Genomic DNA, 14,077 nt, shown 5'->3' on the forward strand with positions numbered 1-14,077 from the left:
GACCAAGTCAAAATTAGCCACGTAGGCCAAAACCACCATCGAAACCGCCAGGGACCTAATCTGCACCGGTTTTAATAGTTGAGGGACCCGTTGTATCTGGTTTTGCAGTTGAAGGCCGAAAATCGAATTCGTTGACAAGTTAAGGGACCTTAGATGAACTTATTCCAGATCCTTTCAACCGGATGATTCGGTCCTCATCACATGATTTCGCGCACGAATAGTCCCGATTTGCTTTTGTAGTCGTAATGATTGTGAATCAGACGATATGGCACCAATCCTACCCAAACGCATTTTCTTCTTCTTTTCATTCATCTCATCCGATTAGATCTCATCCGATTAGAGAAAGTTTAATAATATAGGACCCTACCAGCTCCAAAATTTAAACCATCATCTACCGTCAATCTAATAACTCACTCATATAATAGTTAGCTGTAGAAATATATTGTATCATTAATGCTCCACCCATCTCTCTCAAATAGTTTATTAGAGCTCGTGCTGTAACTGACTACAAATCTGTAGCCGGTTTTTTTACAAATCTGTAACCGGTTTTTTTATCTCTCTTCTCTTGTCTATCTTCCACACAAGTACAAATTTGATAAGGCAGCTTGTGTAGCCCTCTTTTATCCGACTCAGAGCAGGTACAATAGCAAGCTATTAGCCAGCTGTAAACATATTTTAATGAGATAAAGGATGAGAGAGAAGAGCAGCGGGCTACAAATATGTAGCCAGCTGCAGCACGGACTCTAAGACGTAATGTGTGTATGACAGGTGGGACCGAGTATTAATAGTATAGTAAGCAACTATTGTATGAATTAACTATTAAATTGGCTAGAGATGAATTGGAGCTAGTAGTGGGCTATACTATTAAACTTGCTCTCAACTCTACCCGTGCAGTCATCTGCACTCCGCTTTGCGGGTAGGCACGGCTATCTAGCTGTAACCTGCCGAGACCTTCGAACGATTGGTTACAGAAAAGAGACCGCCTTGGGGGAAGGGAAGCATCAAGCGTTTCTACTGCAACTTGGGGTGCCACCACCCACACGAACGCCCCTGATCCCCCGCCGCCGCACGTTGCCCGCGGACCATTCGGTGGTCCCTTTCTCTCCCCTTGCACGAACCCGTCTTGTTCTCACCGACGACGCGCTGGCATGTATTTTCAACGTCTTCTTCTGTCGTGACTCGTCAGTGTACCAGCTTCCATAGACCCTTATCTGATAGAGTACGTACGTACAGTATTCAGGATGTGAATGTTAATGTATGCAATGCACGCAGGCAGCAAAATACTGGAGAACTGTACTACTACTAATAAAACTATCAAGCATTAACCAAACGAATAATGAAGGAAGGAAAAGGCAGGATCCGAAGAATCAGCAGGACCATCCCGGTTGCTATAGCCAGTGTGGGGGCAGTGGCAGTGGCAGGAGTAAATCTATCGGAGTCCTGCCTTCCCAGCAGGAGCAGCAGAGTCGCGGCGCCAGAGCGACGCTGGCTGCAGCCTGCATGTATGTCCCGCGACGGCAGCAGCGGCCTTCCCCTCGCTTTCCGCAAACGTGGACGCGAACCCGTCGTGAAGCCTCCTCCTCCTCATCCAATCCACCTCCCCCCTCTCTTTCCCAATCCCCACTGCTGCTTCCGTCCGCTTCCGATTCCAAGTTTCCAACTCCCTCCATTGCTCGCCTCGCCGCGCCGCGCGCTACCTAAACCCCGCGGCGAGGCTTTAGGGTAGATGCGAGAGGAGGCCGCGTGGACGGCGGCGCGCATCATCAGCGCGTGATGGGGAACACGTGCGGCGTCACGCTTAGATCCAAGTACTTCGCCAGCTTCCGCGGCGCGTCGCAGCGGCATGATGAGGCGGGGTACGCGCCCGTCGCCACCAGCGCCGCCGCCGCCGCCGCCGCCGATGAGCCGGCCGGGAAGAAGGCCCCGCGCGGTTCTGCGGCGGCGGCGGACGCGCCGCACGCCGCGTCCATGAAGCGCGGGGCGCCCGCGCCCGCGGAGCTGACGGCCAACGTGCTCGGGCACCCGACCCCGAGCCTGAGCGAGCACTACGCGCTCGGGCGCAAGCTCGGGCAGGGGCAGTTCGGCACCACCTACCTCTGCACCGACCTCGCCACCGGGGTGGACTACGCCTGCAAGTCCATAGCCAAGCGGAAGCTCATCACCAAGGAGGACGTCGAGGACGTCCGCCGCGAGATCCAGATCATGCACCACCTCGCGGGCCACCGGAACGTCGTCGCCATCAAGGGCGCCTACGAGGACCCGCAGTACGTTCACATTGTGATGGAGCTCTGCGCCGGGGGCGAGCTGTTCGACCGCATCATCGAGCGCGGGCAATTCAGCGAGCGCAAAGCGGCCGAGCTCACGCGAATCATCGTTGGTGTCATCGAGGCGTGCCACTCGCTCGGGGTTATCCATAGGGATCTCAAGCCCGAGAACTTCTTGCTGGCGAATAAAGACGACGATTTGTCGCTCAAGGCCATCGATTTCGGCTTGTCTGTGTTCTTCAAGCCTGGTGAGTCACCCCTGCTGTTAGAAACTCAATTATTTATTTCTGTGACTGTTGCGCTTGCTCCATCACTTTCTGAGCAATCGTTGATGGTAATAGTCCAATAGATGGAATGGTTTGGTTGGTGGAATTAATGATACATAGTTGCTTTAGCTCATCTGACTAGAGAATGTATGGAAATTAAGATTTGAGAATAGAGAATAGGAATATAGTTTAGTCGTTTAAAATCATTTCATTCATTCATTGGGACTCAACATATACTGATCCAATCTGATAATTAGATGTTAACATTTACGCATCAGATGGTGAAGGCTGCTCTTGGTCTGGGGTTCTCTCTTTTTTGGGTACAATTGTTGTTCGTAAATGAGATTGCTAGCAAAATATGGGTTTTTGCATTCATTTAAAAAGTTTATGAATACTAAAGAAAAATAGTTAAACTTACAGTTTTTCAAAAAAGATAAATTAATTATGGGACAAATATGTGAAGATCGATTTCTGAATTGTTTCCTGCTGCTGGTGGATGAATAATAAAAAGAAAAGAAGAAGAAATTGATTGTTTGGTGCTTTGCTGTACAGACTACAGCAATAGGAACAATCAAAATCGAACCTGTCTTTGTACACTTATTTGAATCTAAATATATGTTATTCACCGATATACTGATTTGACCACTTCTAAAAGGGCTAAAACTAACTGTTTCATTGCAACTAATAGAAGCTACTTTACATATAGCTAAAAGTACCATCTATCGCGAAATCCACTTCCTATGAATCTCTCTTCTATAAATCTATTTACCATTTATGTGCATCTTATGCAGCATTTACTGTATTAATTTTTCAGTGTAATTAGTTATCTTATAAAGAAATTCCGTTTGTTGTTTACTATTCTTAGGTCAAGTTTTTACTGATGTTGTTGGAAGCCCATACTACGTGGCCCCAGAAGTGTTGCGTAAATGCTACGGACCAGAAGCTGATGTTTGGACAGCTGGTGTGATTCTTTACATACTATTAAGTGGTGTACCGCCATTTTGGGCAGGTATATATTTACTCCTTTATTATCATAAATTGACTTGGAAATTCAAACCTTGTGTTTTCACTCGTCTAAGCTGACCTGTACTATATTTAATGCAGAGACGCAGCAAGGGATATTTGATGCAGTGTTAAAAGGTGTAATTGATTTTGATTCCGATCCCTGGCCTGTGATTTCTGATAGTGCAAAGGATCTTATAAGAAGAATGTTGAATCCTCGCCCCAAGGAGCGCCTAACAGCTCATGAAGTTTTATGTTAGTTATTTTCACCATTACTCTAGTTCTTTTCTTCAATAACTCAGTATGTTTTGGTGTGTGTATTGTTCTGAAATGTGCCCTCTATGGTGCAAATATTTAGTTTTGTAACAGTATATGGTAACTACTTATGCACAGCTGTTGGACAAAGATGTTAAAGAATTATTTTCATACCTGACCAGGTCATCCGTGGATTTGTGACCATGGAGTCGCTCCTGATCGACCTCTTGATCCTGCTGTACTTTCTCGCATTAAGCAGTTTTCAGCAATGAATAAGTTAAAGAAGATGGCTTTGCGAGTGAGTACATTCTTTTCCTTTTGGCAATTCTAAAGTTACTGTGGTAGCTATCATAGTACTTCACCTTTCACAAGCAATTTGAAGTCATCCTCCATTGTTGTTTGCTGGCTAGAGTGTCCGTTACCTTGTCTTGTTCCTTTTGATTGTTTTTTTTTTCAGAATTGCTTCCTGTCTTTATTATCTGAATTTTCTTTTGTGGGCTAGTTTTTATACTCTATTACATGACCAGTACTTATGGGGGCACATTTGCTAAGTTTTATGCTGACTGACGGTTTGTCCTGCCAGGTAATTGCTGAAAGCCTTTCAGAGGAGGAGATTGCAGGATTGAAGGAAATGTTCAAGGCAATGGACACAGATAATAGTGGTGCAATTACATATGATGAACTCAAAGAAGGCATGAGAAAATATGGCTCAACACTAAAGGATACTGAGATTCGTGATCTTATGGAGGCGGTAAGTTGGTGAAATCTATTAAAATTAACATTTATGATTGCTAGCTTAAGGATCCTTCCTGCATGTTTTTAGATATTTTATGATCCAGATTGCTTCTTTCTGAACAGAAAGAGCACTGAAAGTCTGCCACCTGGTTCCTTGCACTGTTGCACATGTACACAAAAGCCAAGTTTTATGATCAGTGACCCATGCTTTTTCTTCATTGAATTAAAACATCATTGATTGCAGAAACTGAATGCCATGGATGTGTCTCCTTAGTGTCTAGTATATGGTTTGCATCTTAGGCAGAACTGTTGTCTGTGTGACCGTGTGAGTGAAATTAGACAAACTATCTCTATTAAACTAATCTACTGTATTTCACCGATTATTTGAAGTTGAGTCATATTTTTGTCTTCTCTGATTGCCATGTGATTTCATTTCCAAACCACAAGAAAACATTTTTTTTTAGGCTTTCTTCAGCTAGAACTTATTTTCAATTTTTGTGAATACTCAAAAGGTTTACATATCTGTACTGTGCATTAAGAAGAAGTAAACAAGGTTTACAAAGAAAGCTTTCACTCAACTAACTAGGGGCGAACAAAAACAGGACAAACACAGAAAGGTTATTTTTATTTCAGTGAGCATATGCTTATGTGGCAGTAAATGCTTATAACTTCATCTCGGTTTTTTATTTTTGTGTGCCCCTGTTGTTTTAATTTACAGTCTCCCTTATGTAACGGGTGTATGTTTTATGGTGTAGAGTTTATTATTCCTTGGAAAACTGAACTGTGGGCTTACATATTTATTTTTGTTTGAATAACTTTAGGCGGATGTGGACAACAGTGGAACCATTGATTATATAGAATTCATTGCTGCTACTCTGCATCTCAATAAACTAGAGCGAGAGGAACATCTAGTGGCAGCCTTTTCTTATTTCGACAAAGATGGCAGTGGTTATATTACGGTGGATGAGCTTCAGCAAGCTTGCAAAGAGCATAACATGCCAGATGCTTTTCTCGATGACGTCATTAAAGAAGCTGATCAGGATAATGTAAGCATGTTGCCCCATTAGTTTGTTATAGCTAACACATGCAGGAAGGATATACAAATATTTATTAATGAGTAAAGTGCACGGGCGGTCCTTAAACTTGCAGGGGTGTGTCATCTAGGTCCCTAAACTCTCAAAATACATACAAGTCCAAGAACTTGTCATAGTGTGTCATTTAGGTCCCAAATCGCCCTAGCCCCTATAGGATCTTACGTGGCACTGATGTGGCATGCCACACGGACAAGACGTGGCATCATTTTGACTAACAAATGAAACCCATTTATCTTTTTCTTCTTTTCTTATCTTTTCCTCCTCTTTTTTTTCTTTCTTCTCCTTTTTTTTTCTTTTCCCGAGTAGAAGAAAGGAAAAAAAAGAAGAATGAGAAGAAAACGAAGAAAAAAGAAGGGAGAAAGAAGAAAAGGACATATCACGTCCATATGGCATGCCATATCAGCGTCACATAGGATTCTATAGGGGCTATGTCGATTTGGGACCTAAATGATACACTTTGACAAGTTCTGGGACCTAGATGTGCATTTTGAGAGTTTGGGGACCTAGATGACACAACCTTACAAGTTTAAGGACCGCCTATGCACTTTACTCTTTATTAATAATCTGTTTAAGGAACTTTAAAAGATTTCACTTGTCAAAGCTTGTCATGGAACAAAACTGCATTAGTACTGTTTCACAAAAAAAAAACAATTTAACCATACATAAAAACAAAAGCAGCACTAAATCTAAGAAAAATTAACGAGATATAGCCATACCTCACATATCAACTGAATATTACAACCAATTGACCTCTTCCACAACATTAAAGTTGGGGTAGATAGTGGAAATATAGAAAATACATATGGTCTTGATTTTCCTAACAGATTGGATATATGTGGTGAAATGGAGGTAGTAATAATTTCATGGGAATCACTAGGGATATATCTGCAGGACATGACATGTCAGGTTATGCTTTCCTAGTGATATACTGTGGTGTACGAAACTTGAACATTCATTTTGTAGAACATGTGAATTGCTGAACCCATTGCTGTTTGTGTTGTTTCTTCAATACATATCGTCCAAATGTTCGTGGTTGAATGTCTATTGATATGGTTTACTAGTTACTGCGCTTAGAAGAAAATATCTTTTATGTAGCAGTGATCTAATTGCACTTATTTCACTCCTTTTCATCAGGATGGTCGCATTGACTACGGGGAATTCGTTGCCATGATGACAAAGGGCAATATGGGTGTTGGGAGGAGAACAATGAGAAACAGCTTGAATATAAGCATGAGATGAGACGCACCTGGTGCACTATGAAGTCTGAACGTCCACAGTGCAGCTTTGAAACTTCTTCAATCTCCATGCTCTATACGGACACTGCCTGCAATTTTTGTACGCTGTCAGTTGTAGCCTTGTAGGTGTGGGTATGTGTTTCAGGTTCAGGGGATTCTAATTGTTCATCTAATTCAACAGTCGGTATGTGTTTCAGGTTCAGGGAATTCTAATTGTTCATCTAATTCAACTGCTCCTGTTATTTCTACGAAATGCACGGGGTGGGAAAGTGCCCATGCCATGCGCAAACTAGGCTACAATGTTCATATACGTTGCCACAGGGCCTAATTTCTGCAGTTCGTCACACCTGAGTTTCCTCTGTGTTTTTCTTATTACATGAAGAACACCTGAGTTTCCTCTTCTTTCCTACACGATAAAACGCACAACACGGCACATGTACACATGTTATGGGCCGAGAGGCCCAGACCAAGGCAGCCTGGCATGACATCGGCCCGAGAGGCAGTACCGGTCGAAGGAACGGTGGCCTCACGGTACGTAAGGAAGGATCGTATCAGAAAGTGAGTGTCGCTTTAACTAATCAGGATCCTTATCTATGCGAGTTCAAGTTTTAAACTTAACATGGGTATTCGTATTTATGACTAATTTTTTTAGTGATAGGTAACATACTCATCAACAACGAAATGCTTGTGGTGTGGTGTATGAATTAGACATGTAACATCTATACATTAATTACGCCTACGACTGTGAGCATTAGCAAAAGTTCCTTAAAAATATTTTTTAGATTTAAGATTCAGTGGAATCGTTGGTAATGCTCTAAGGCTGTGTTTAGACTCAAAGTTTGGATCCAAACTTCAGTACTTTTTCATCACATCAACATGTCATACACACACAACTTTTCAGTCACATCATCTTCAATTTCAACCAAAATCTAAACTTTGTGTTGAACTAAACACAGCCTAAACCCTTAAATAAACGTTTAGGGCCCCTTTGAATCGTAGGAATGAAAAAACAGAGGAATAGGAAAAACACAGGATTCTGACAGGAATACAATTGTAAAACAGAGGATTGCAAAACACAGGAAAAACACAGGAATGGCCGTTTGATTGGACCACAGGAAAAACGCAGGAATCAGATGAGAGAGATAGACTCAGAGGAAATGTTCCAAGAGGTTAGACCTCTTGCTAACTTTCCTCCAAAATGTGCATAGGATTACTCATTCCATAGGAATTTTAAAGGATTGGATAGGATTCAATCCTTTGTCTCAAAGGCCTTCATAGGATTTTTTTCCATAGGATTGAAATCCTCCAAAATTCCTACATTTTTCCTACAAATCAAAGGGGCCCTTAAGAGACGAAAACTCGGGATCCCGGAGGGACTTGCTGTTGCCCTGTTGCTGAGTTGTTGCTGTGCACGATGCCGGCCTGCGTGCTTTCAGAATTCAGATTGCTCCACGCAGGCCCATCGAAGCTTCTTTAATTAGCGTGCAACGGCTCGACTTGAGGAAGAGATGAGAAAGAAGGGATTACCGGATTACGACGTGGTGGTCAGTCGGCCGGCCGGCCGAGGCAGATGAGAGATGGATCAGTGCACGGTGATGTACTACCAATATGTACCGCACGCGCGCCGCCGCTGTCCCCCAATCTCGTCGACGTCGAGACGTGGGGATGCTGGAGCTAGCTATCAACGCCAACGGACGCGTGCCTGAATGCCTTGATGCGGTAGCCTGAGTAAGCTCGCCGGCTCGCCCCGTAGTGGACGGGCTGGCTTGCGGCTGCAACTTGCAAATCATGGCATGGCCACAGGGGTCAAGGGCCCAACGCACAGTCGTCTCGTCCGCCCCCGGGTTTCTGGCTCATATATGCCACAATCTGTGGACAAACCGAACAAACTCCACCAATGCATCATCCCCTCTCGTTTCAGCGTCGTCGCCAACGAACACCCACCGGTAATGCGCCCTCCTCAGCAGTCGCGCCAACCGCCACGAACGCCGCGAGCGTCCCTCTCTCTCTCTCCCACTGCTCCACACGCGCGCGGCGCGCCCACGCATCCATCCATCCACTGCACACAACATACACGCAAATGGCGCCCGCGGCGTACGTTGACCCCGGCTGCGTCCACCGTCCAACTTGGCCATCGGACCCCGTCGCCACTCGTGTGCACTTTGGTTGAAAAATACGCGGTGCCGCTCACCCCGCCCCTCTCAGCGGATCGCCCCCCCCCCCCCCCCCCCCCCCCCCGGTTGACTCCACTCCACATGCAGCGCAGCTTATAGTTAACCGGGGCCAGCGCGGCAACATCTGCACTTGTCTCCCTCCGTGACCTCAATAATACGCGCGTTCCATCTCCATCAGGATCAGGGAGGGAGATATGAGATATCGTTAACAAATTTCTCGATCGGTAGTGCTCACGTCAAAGCCTTCAGTCGCTCAGTCGGTTGAGTGAGTGGTTCAGGGCTTGCTACTTGCTTCCTAGTGTAGCTAGCTTGACTTGATGCGCCACAGCACTAAGCCGGAGGAAGAATCCCAGCAAGCATTTGCACGAATCATCTCTGACAGTGAAGCTTCCATTCCGATTTCCGGTGTCATCTTCTTGAAAGTAAATTTTCCACGTGTGATCTTACCTTTGCTTTCGTTTTCCACCTGTCCATTTCGATCGTTATCAGGATGTACTTTACCCCTTGTGCGAGGAAGCATCCGACCGTATTGGGGGAGGCAACAAGATTTCATTCTTAATGCCATCAGACAGAGACTAGAATTCTCTGAGATGTATTTTATGGTTATACTATCAGATAAGAGGTCGGCTGGAAAAAGCGCCAAGAACAGCGTGCAATGAAGAGACGATCAAACAAAGAGATTTCAACTATTTTATTGCAAAGGAAAGAGCTTGATTTGTGAGCTTGTGGTTGGCCATGGTGCCAGGGAAGCCCACCTCACCTGCAGCCTAACCAACGCCACTAATTCGTGAACGGGAAATCTATCCAATCCATAATACAGAAGGTGCACATTCTCATCTTATCTTTTGCATTAAACAATATTACTGATTTGACTTACGATCAGGAGAAGGTGCTCAGATATTGGTTGACCAAACTACTGCTGCAAGTGCTTGAGTTTGTGTCATTGTGTGGCTATTTTGTATTTTGCTTGCTGGGACACTTTGCTCTTTCAGCGACTAAACTACTGACATGTGCATTAGGAAATCAAGGTATTTGCAATTCATTTTACATGCGTTTGTTTCGCCGGGCCGCTTCAACCAATCATGAATCTTGGAGGGGATGTGGAATTGTGAGTGCGCCAGTGACCGGCTCTTTCGGATCCAAGAGCTGATAGAGCCTCAGAGCGGGACTCATCCTCTGCATCAGTTTCCACTTTGGCATAGTCTTAGGACCTGTTTAGATGGGACTAACTATCACATCGGATGTTTGGACACTAATTATAAATATTAAACGTAGACTATTAATAAAACCCATCCATAATCTTGGACTAATTCGCGAGACAAATCTATTGAGCCTAATTAATCCATGATTAGCATATGTGATGCTACAGTAAACATTCTCTAATTATGGATTAATTAGGCTTAAAAAATTTGTCTCGCGAAATAGCTTTCATTTATGTAATTAGTTTTGTAAGTAGTCTATATTTAATACTCTAAATTAGTGTCTAAATAAAGGGACTAAAGTTAAGTCCTTGGATCCAAACACCACCTTACTCCCTACATTTGATGTTAAACACAGTTACAAGTTACTCTCTCCATACTCATAAATGAAGTCATTTTGGACAGCGACACGATCTCCAAAACATAACTTTGACTTCTTGTTTCTATAAAAATATTTATTAAAAAGTGATATATGTATACTTTTCCTTGAGTCCATCCTCTCTGAGGGCCACCTTTGGTCTTTAGCTGGTATAGCTATTTTTGGGGTTCTCCTGGGAAGGTAGTGGCTCTGTCCCCTTCCAGCTATTTGGAGTTGTGTGTAACCGTCACAGTAGTTTTTCGTCTCTTCTTTATTTTAGTCTTTTTTCCTCCTTTCTTGGCATAAGTCGGTCTGACTGATTGCGTCGTGTGACAAACATTCTATTCTTCTAATATATTGACGTGCAATCCTTTTGCGCGTTCGAGAAAAAAATATATGTATACTTTTATGAAAATATATTTTAAGACAAATATATTCATATAATTTTTACATTTTCAAACTCAACAACTTGAGAGTTATTCATGATTTATATTCCCAAGGTTTGACTTAAACATTGTCCTAAACGACTTCCTTTATGAGTACGAAGAGAGTATTAATTAATCATTCCATGTCAAGGCATATGCTTATCCTTAAGATCCTCCAAAAGGTGGTAAACAACAGTGCAAGAGTCGAAACATGGCTCTTCAAGTCTTCATTGTCTCTGCCTCTCCGAAAATGCTTTTTTGCTTATTGCCCTTAAAAAGTGTATTATTTTGTTTACTCGTTATTATGCAATCTTTTTTTTTTCAATTCGATCCTACAAGAATGGCCAGGTATCCTAGTGGGCCATAACAACACTCACGATTCTGGATTTTTTTAAAACCTTTCTAAATTTAATTTTTAAAAATAAACCCATCGAAAGCTCATTTCTAGATCTGAACCTATTTACAACACCAATTTAATTAGCATGGCAAGAAAACATTATCATCTCGGTGAAAAATCATGGACTGGCAAATATTTCTCCATGCTACTCGCGATGGCATGACACTACTGTTGTCAATGTTGCCTTGCAACGCTACCTCTAGTAGTGTGGTCAAAAAGCTTGTTTTTTTTAAAAAAAAAGTTTTGGAACTTTAAATTTAAAAATATTCAAAAAAAACTGTGATTCTGTAATCCTGCTATAATAATTGGACAAATTTTATGAAGATCAACTAAGAAAGCACATAGTAATTATTTTCTTTCCGTAGCACTTCTCAACGTAATTTTAACACACAACTAATTTCGAACAAACACACACTCGGCTACTTGAGCAACCGAAATAACTAGGGATCTTCACAAAGGCTTTTTCTAAAAGTGAAAAGCACAGATCTTACAAATAACTGCTAAATTGTCTCATGGTCCCATGTGCTCATTGTTATGGACATTTTTCGAAATGAAAATTGCACATGAAGTCATGAAGCATTGCAGGCCAAAACAAAAGTGTTACCAGCAGTACCAAATTTGGATTCAACATCGCAGTTAAAGATAACTGCGTATAAAATTCCAATATATGTGCAAATAAGTTACAGCAATTTTTCACACATTTCCCCCCAACAAATCGGTGCTTACATACATCCTGGTAGCTGATGCTACCAAATGCTCACCATTGCTAGCTAGTCACACTACTCACTGGTACTCACAGGCAAAACCTAAAAAAGAATGGAATCTACAAGGCTAAATGAAAACCAAGAAAAGGGAAGAAAGAAAAGAAATCAATAGAGATTAACCAATGAGGTTGCACACTGGTTAATGTCTGTCTAATGATGTCTTCTTTTTTTCCCATCTTGGTTAAAGACCAGACAGACGCAGAGTTAGTGCGCATGCCACTACGCCAACTCTGGCCCCTCGGCGTCGCAGGCCGGCGCCTTCCAGTAATTCAAGAGCAGCGCGCCGATGCCGCGGCCGCCGGAGCGCGCGCCGCAGCGGCCGCACCGCTCGCCGGGGGGCATCTCGGCGGCGACGAGCACGCGGCGGCACGACGGGCACGACGAGTGCGCGCGCAGCCACGTGTCGATGCAGGCGGCGTGGAAGCGGTGGTCGCACTGCGGCAGCACGCGCACGGCCTGCCCGTCCTCGAACTCCACGAGGCAGATGGCGCACTCCTCCGCCTCGCCGCCGCCGCCGTCGGAGACGTACGTCACGGTCGGGAGCGACCGCAGCACCTCCTTCTTGACGCCCTTGTTCGCCGCGGCGGCGCCACCGCCGCCGCCGCCAGCCGCTGTCCCGCCGCCGGCGGCCCGCGCCCAGCGGCGCGTGCACGCGCACCGGGCGACGAGGCCGAGGCCGAGGACGCAGATGAGCGCGCAGAGCAGCCCGGCGAGGATGACGACGAGGTCCGAGTTGAGTGAGTCCTCCACCGAGCCGGAGGCGGCCGCCTCAAGGAGCATTCTCGCCATGGCTGGCACACCAGGAGATCGATCGAATCGAAGAAAAATGGCGTGATCAAGCGAGCCGCGAGCTAGCTAAGCTGCCGAGCAGTGTGGGAGATTGAGCAGCGCGAGAGGCGTGTGAGGTAGTGTAGGATGGGGTTGGTTTGCTTGCTTTATATAGAGCTCCCGCGGGCAGTTGCTTGGCGACTTTTGGTCTTTGAAAAAATGGATGGAATTCCGGGGAAAAAAAACAAAGGCATAAGTCACTTGAGACTTGAGAAAATGAGAGTAGTAGGACCTCTGCTTTGGGCTCCCACACTTTGGCGGAAGAGGGTTTTAAGTGGGACTGATAATGCTCTCTTTCGATAGTACTACTGTATATCTCAAGTCACAAACAAATTAAGCGGAAATACCTTCTGTCCGAATAAACCAAACGACATATTTACGAACGGAAAGTAATTTGTAAATAAAATTTTTTTAGCGATCTAAAAGTAAAGGCTAAAAAAATAAACTTTAATGAAAAAACCCTAAAATCAGCTTTAAATTTAAGTTTAAAAATTTAAATTTTGGCTGATAATTATAAGCATAAACGAAAAGATGAAGCTATTCTACTCTTGCTGCACCATAAATACAATTTTCTTTTTAGAAATAAGCACAAGGGTAGAACTAAGAGAAAGTTCTACATTTCAGATACAATACAATTAGCACCGGTGCAATTGCGCAGGGAACTACTATAGTATAATTGTGTTTTGCTATAGGCAATAGTAAAATAGCAGCATACATCGACTTCTCCAATGTGCTAGGTCAAACAAATTAAGGAAAAGCCCATTTTACAACTTGAAATTCCACGAAGTTTGAAATCGAGCCTTAACTTTGAAGCCATATACTCCTATTTAATTTCAACTTTTAAACCATCCAATTTCAGCCTACTCAGAACAAAACTAGTTTTGAATTTAAAATTGTATAAAAAAAAACCAGTTTCATAAGACAGATCTGCAACCTACATCACTTGGTGCAAGACTGCAAGCGGACCACGTAGCCACGTTAGTGACGTATCATTCAAAGCCACTCTAAAATAGGTACAAGGTTGAAATGAACAGCCTCTTAGAACATTAAAAGTTTTTTTTTCGCGAACGCGTAAAAGGAT

General features: G+C 43.7%; 2 protein-coding genes across 2 annotated transcripts; one reads left to right on the forward strand and one right to left on the reverse strand.

Annotated features, from left to right (window-relative positions):
* Nucleotides 1–1,368: 1,368 nt before the first annotated feature.
* Nucleotides 1,369–7,197, forward strand: LOC4330351 (calcium-dependent protein kinase 5-like). Its single transcript, NM_001416834.1, has 7 exons — nt 1,369–2,512; nt 3,396–3,539; nt 3,635–3,787; nt 3,970–4,085; nt 4,371–4,538; nt 5,344–5,568; nt 6,751–7,197. Exons 1-7 carry the CDS (start codon nt 1,774–1,776, stop codon nt 6,853–6,855), a joined length of 1,650 nt encoding a protein of 549 aa, NP_001403763.1. The 5' UTR covers nt 1,369–1,773; the 3' UTR covers nt 6,856–7,197.
* A 4,824-nt stretch (nt 7,198–12,021) lies between these two features.
* Nucleotides 12,022–13,095, reverse strand: LOC4330352 (RING-H2 finger protein ATL80). Its single transcript, XM_015769777.3, has one exon. The coding sequence runs from the start codon at nt 12,955–12,957 to the stop codon at nt 12,388–12,390; it is 570 nt and encodes a 189-aa protein (XP_015625263.1). The 5' UTR covers nt 12,958–13,095; the 3' UTR covers nt 12,022–12,387.
* Nucleotides 13,096–14,077: the final 982 nt, after the last annotated feature.

Source organism: Oryza sativa, chromosome 2 (genome assembly GCF_034140825.1).
Source record: "Oryza sativa Japonica Group chromosome 2, ASM3414082v1".
NCBI lineage: Eukaryota > Viridiplantae > Streptophyta > Magnoliopsida > Poales > Poaceae > Oryza > Oryza sativa.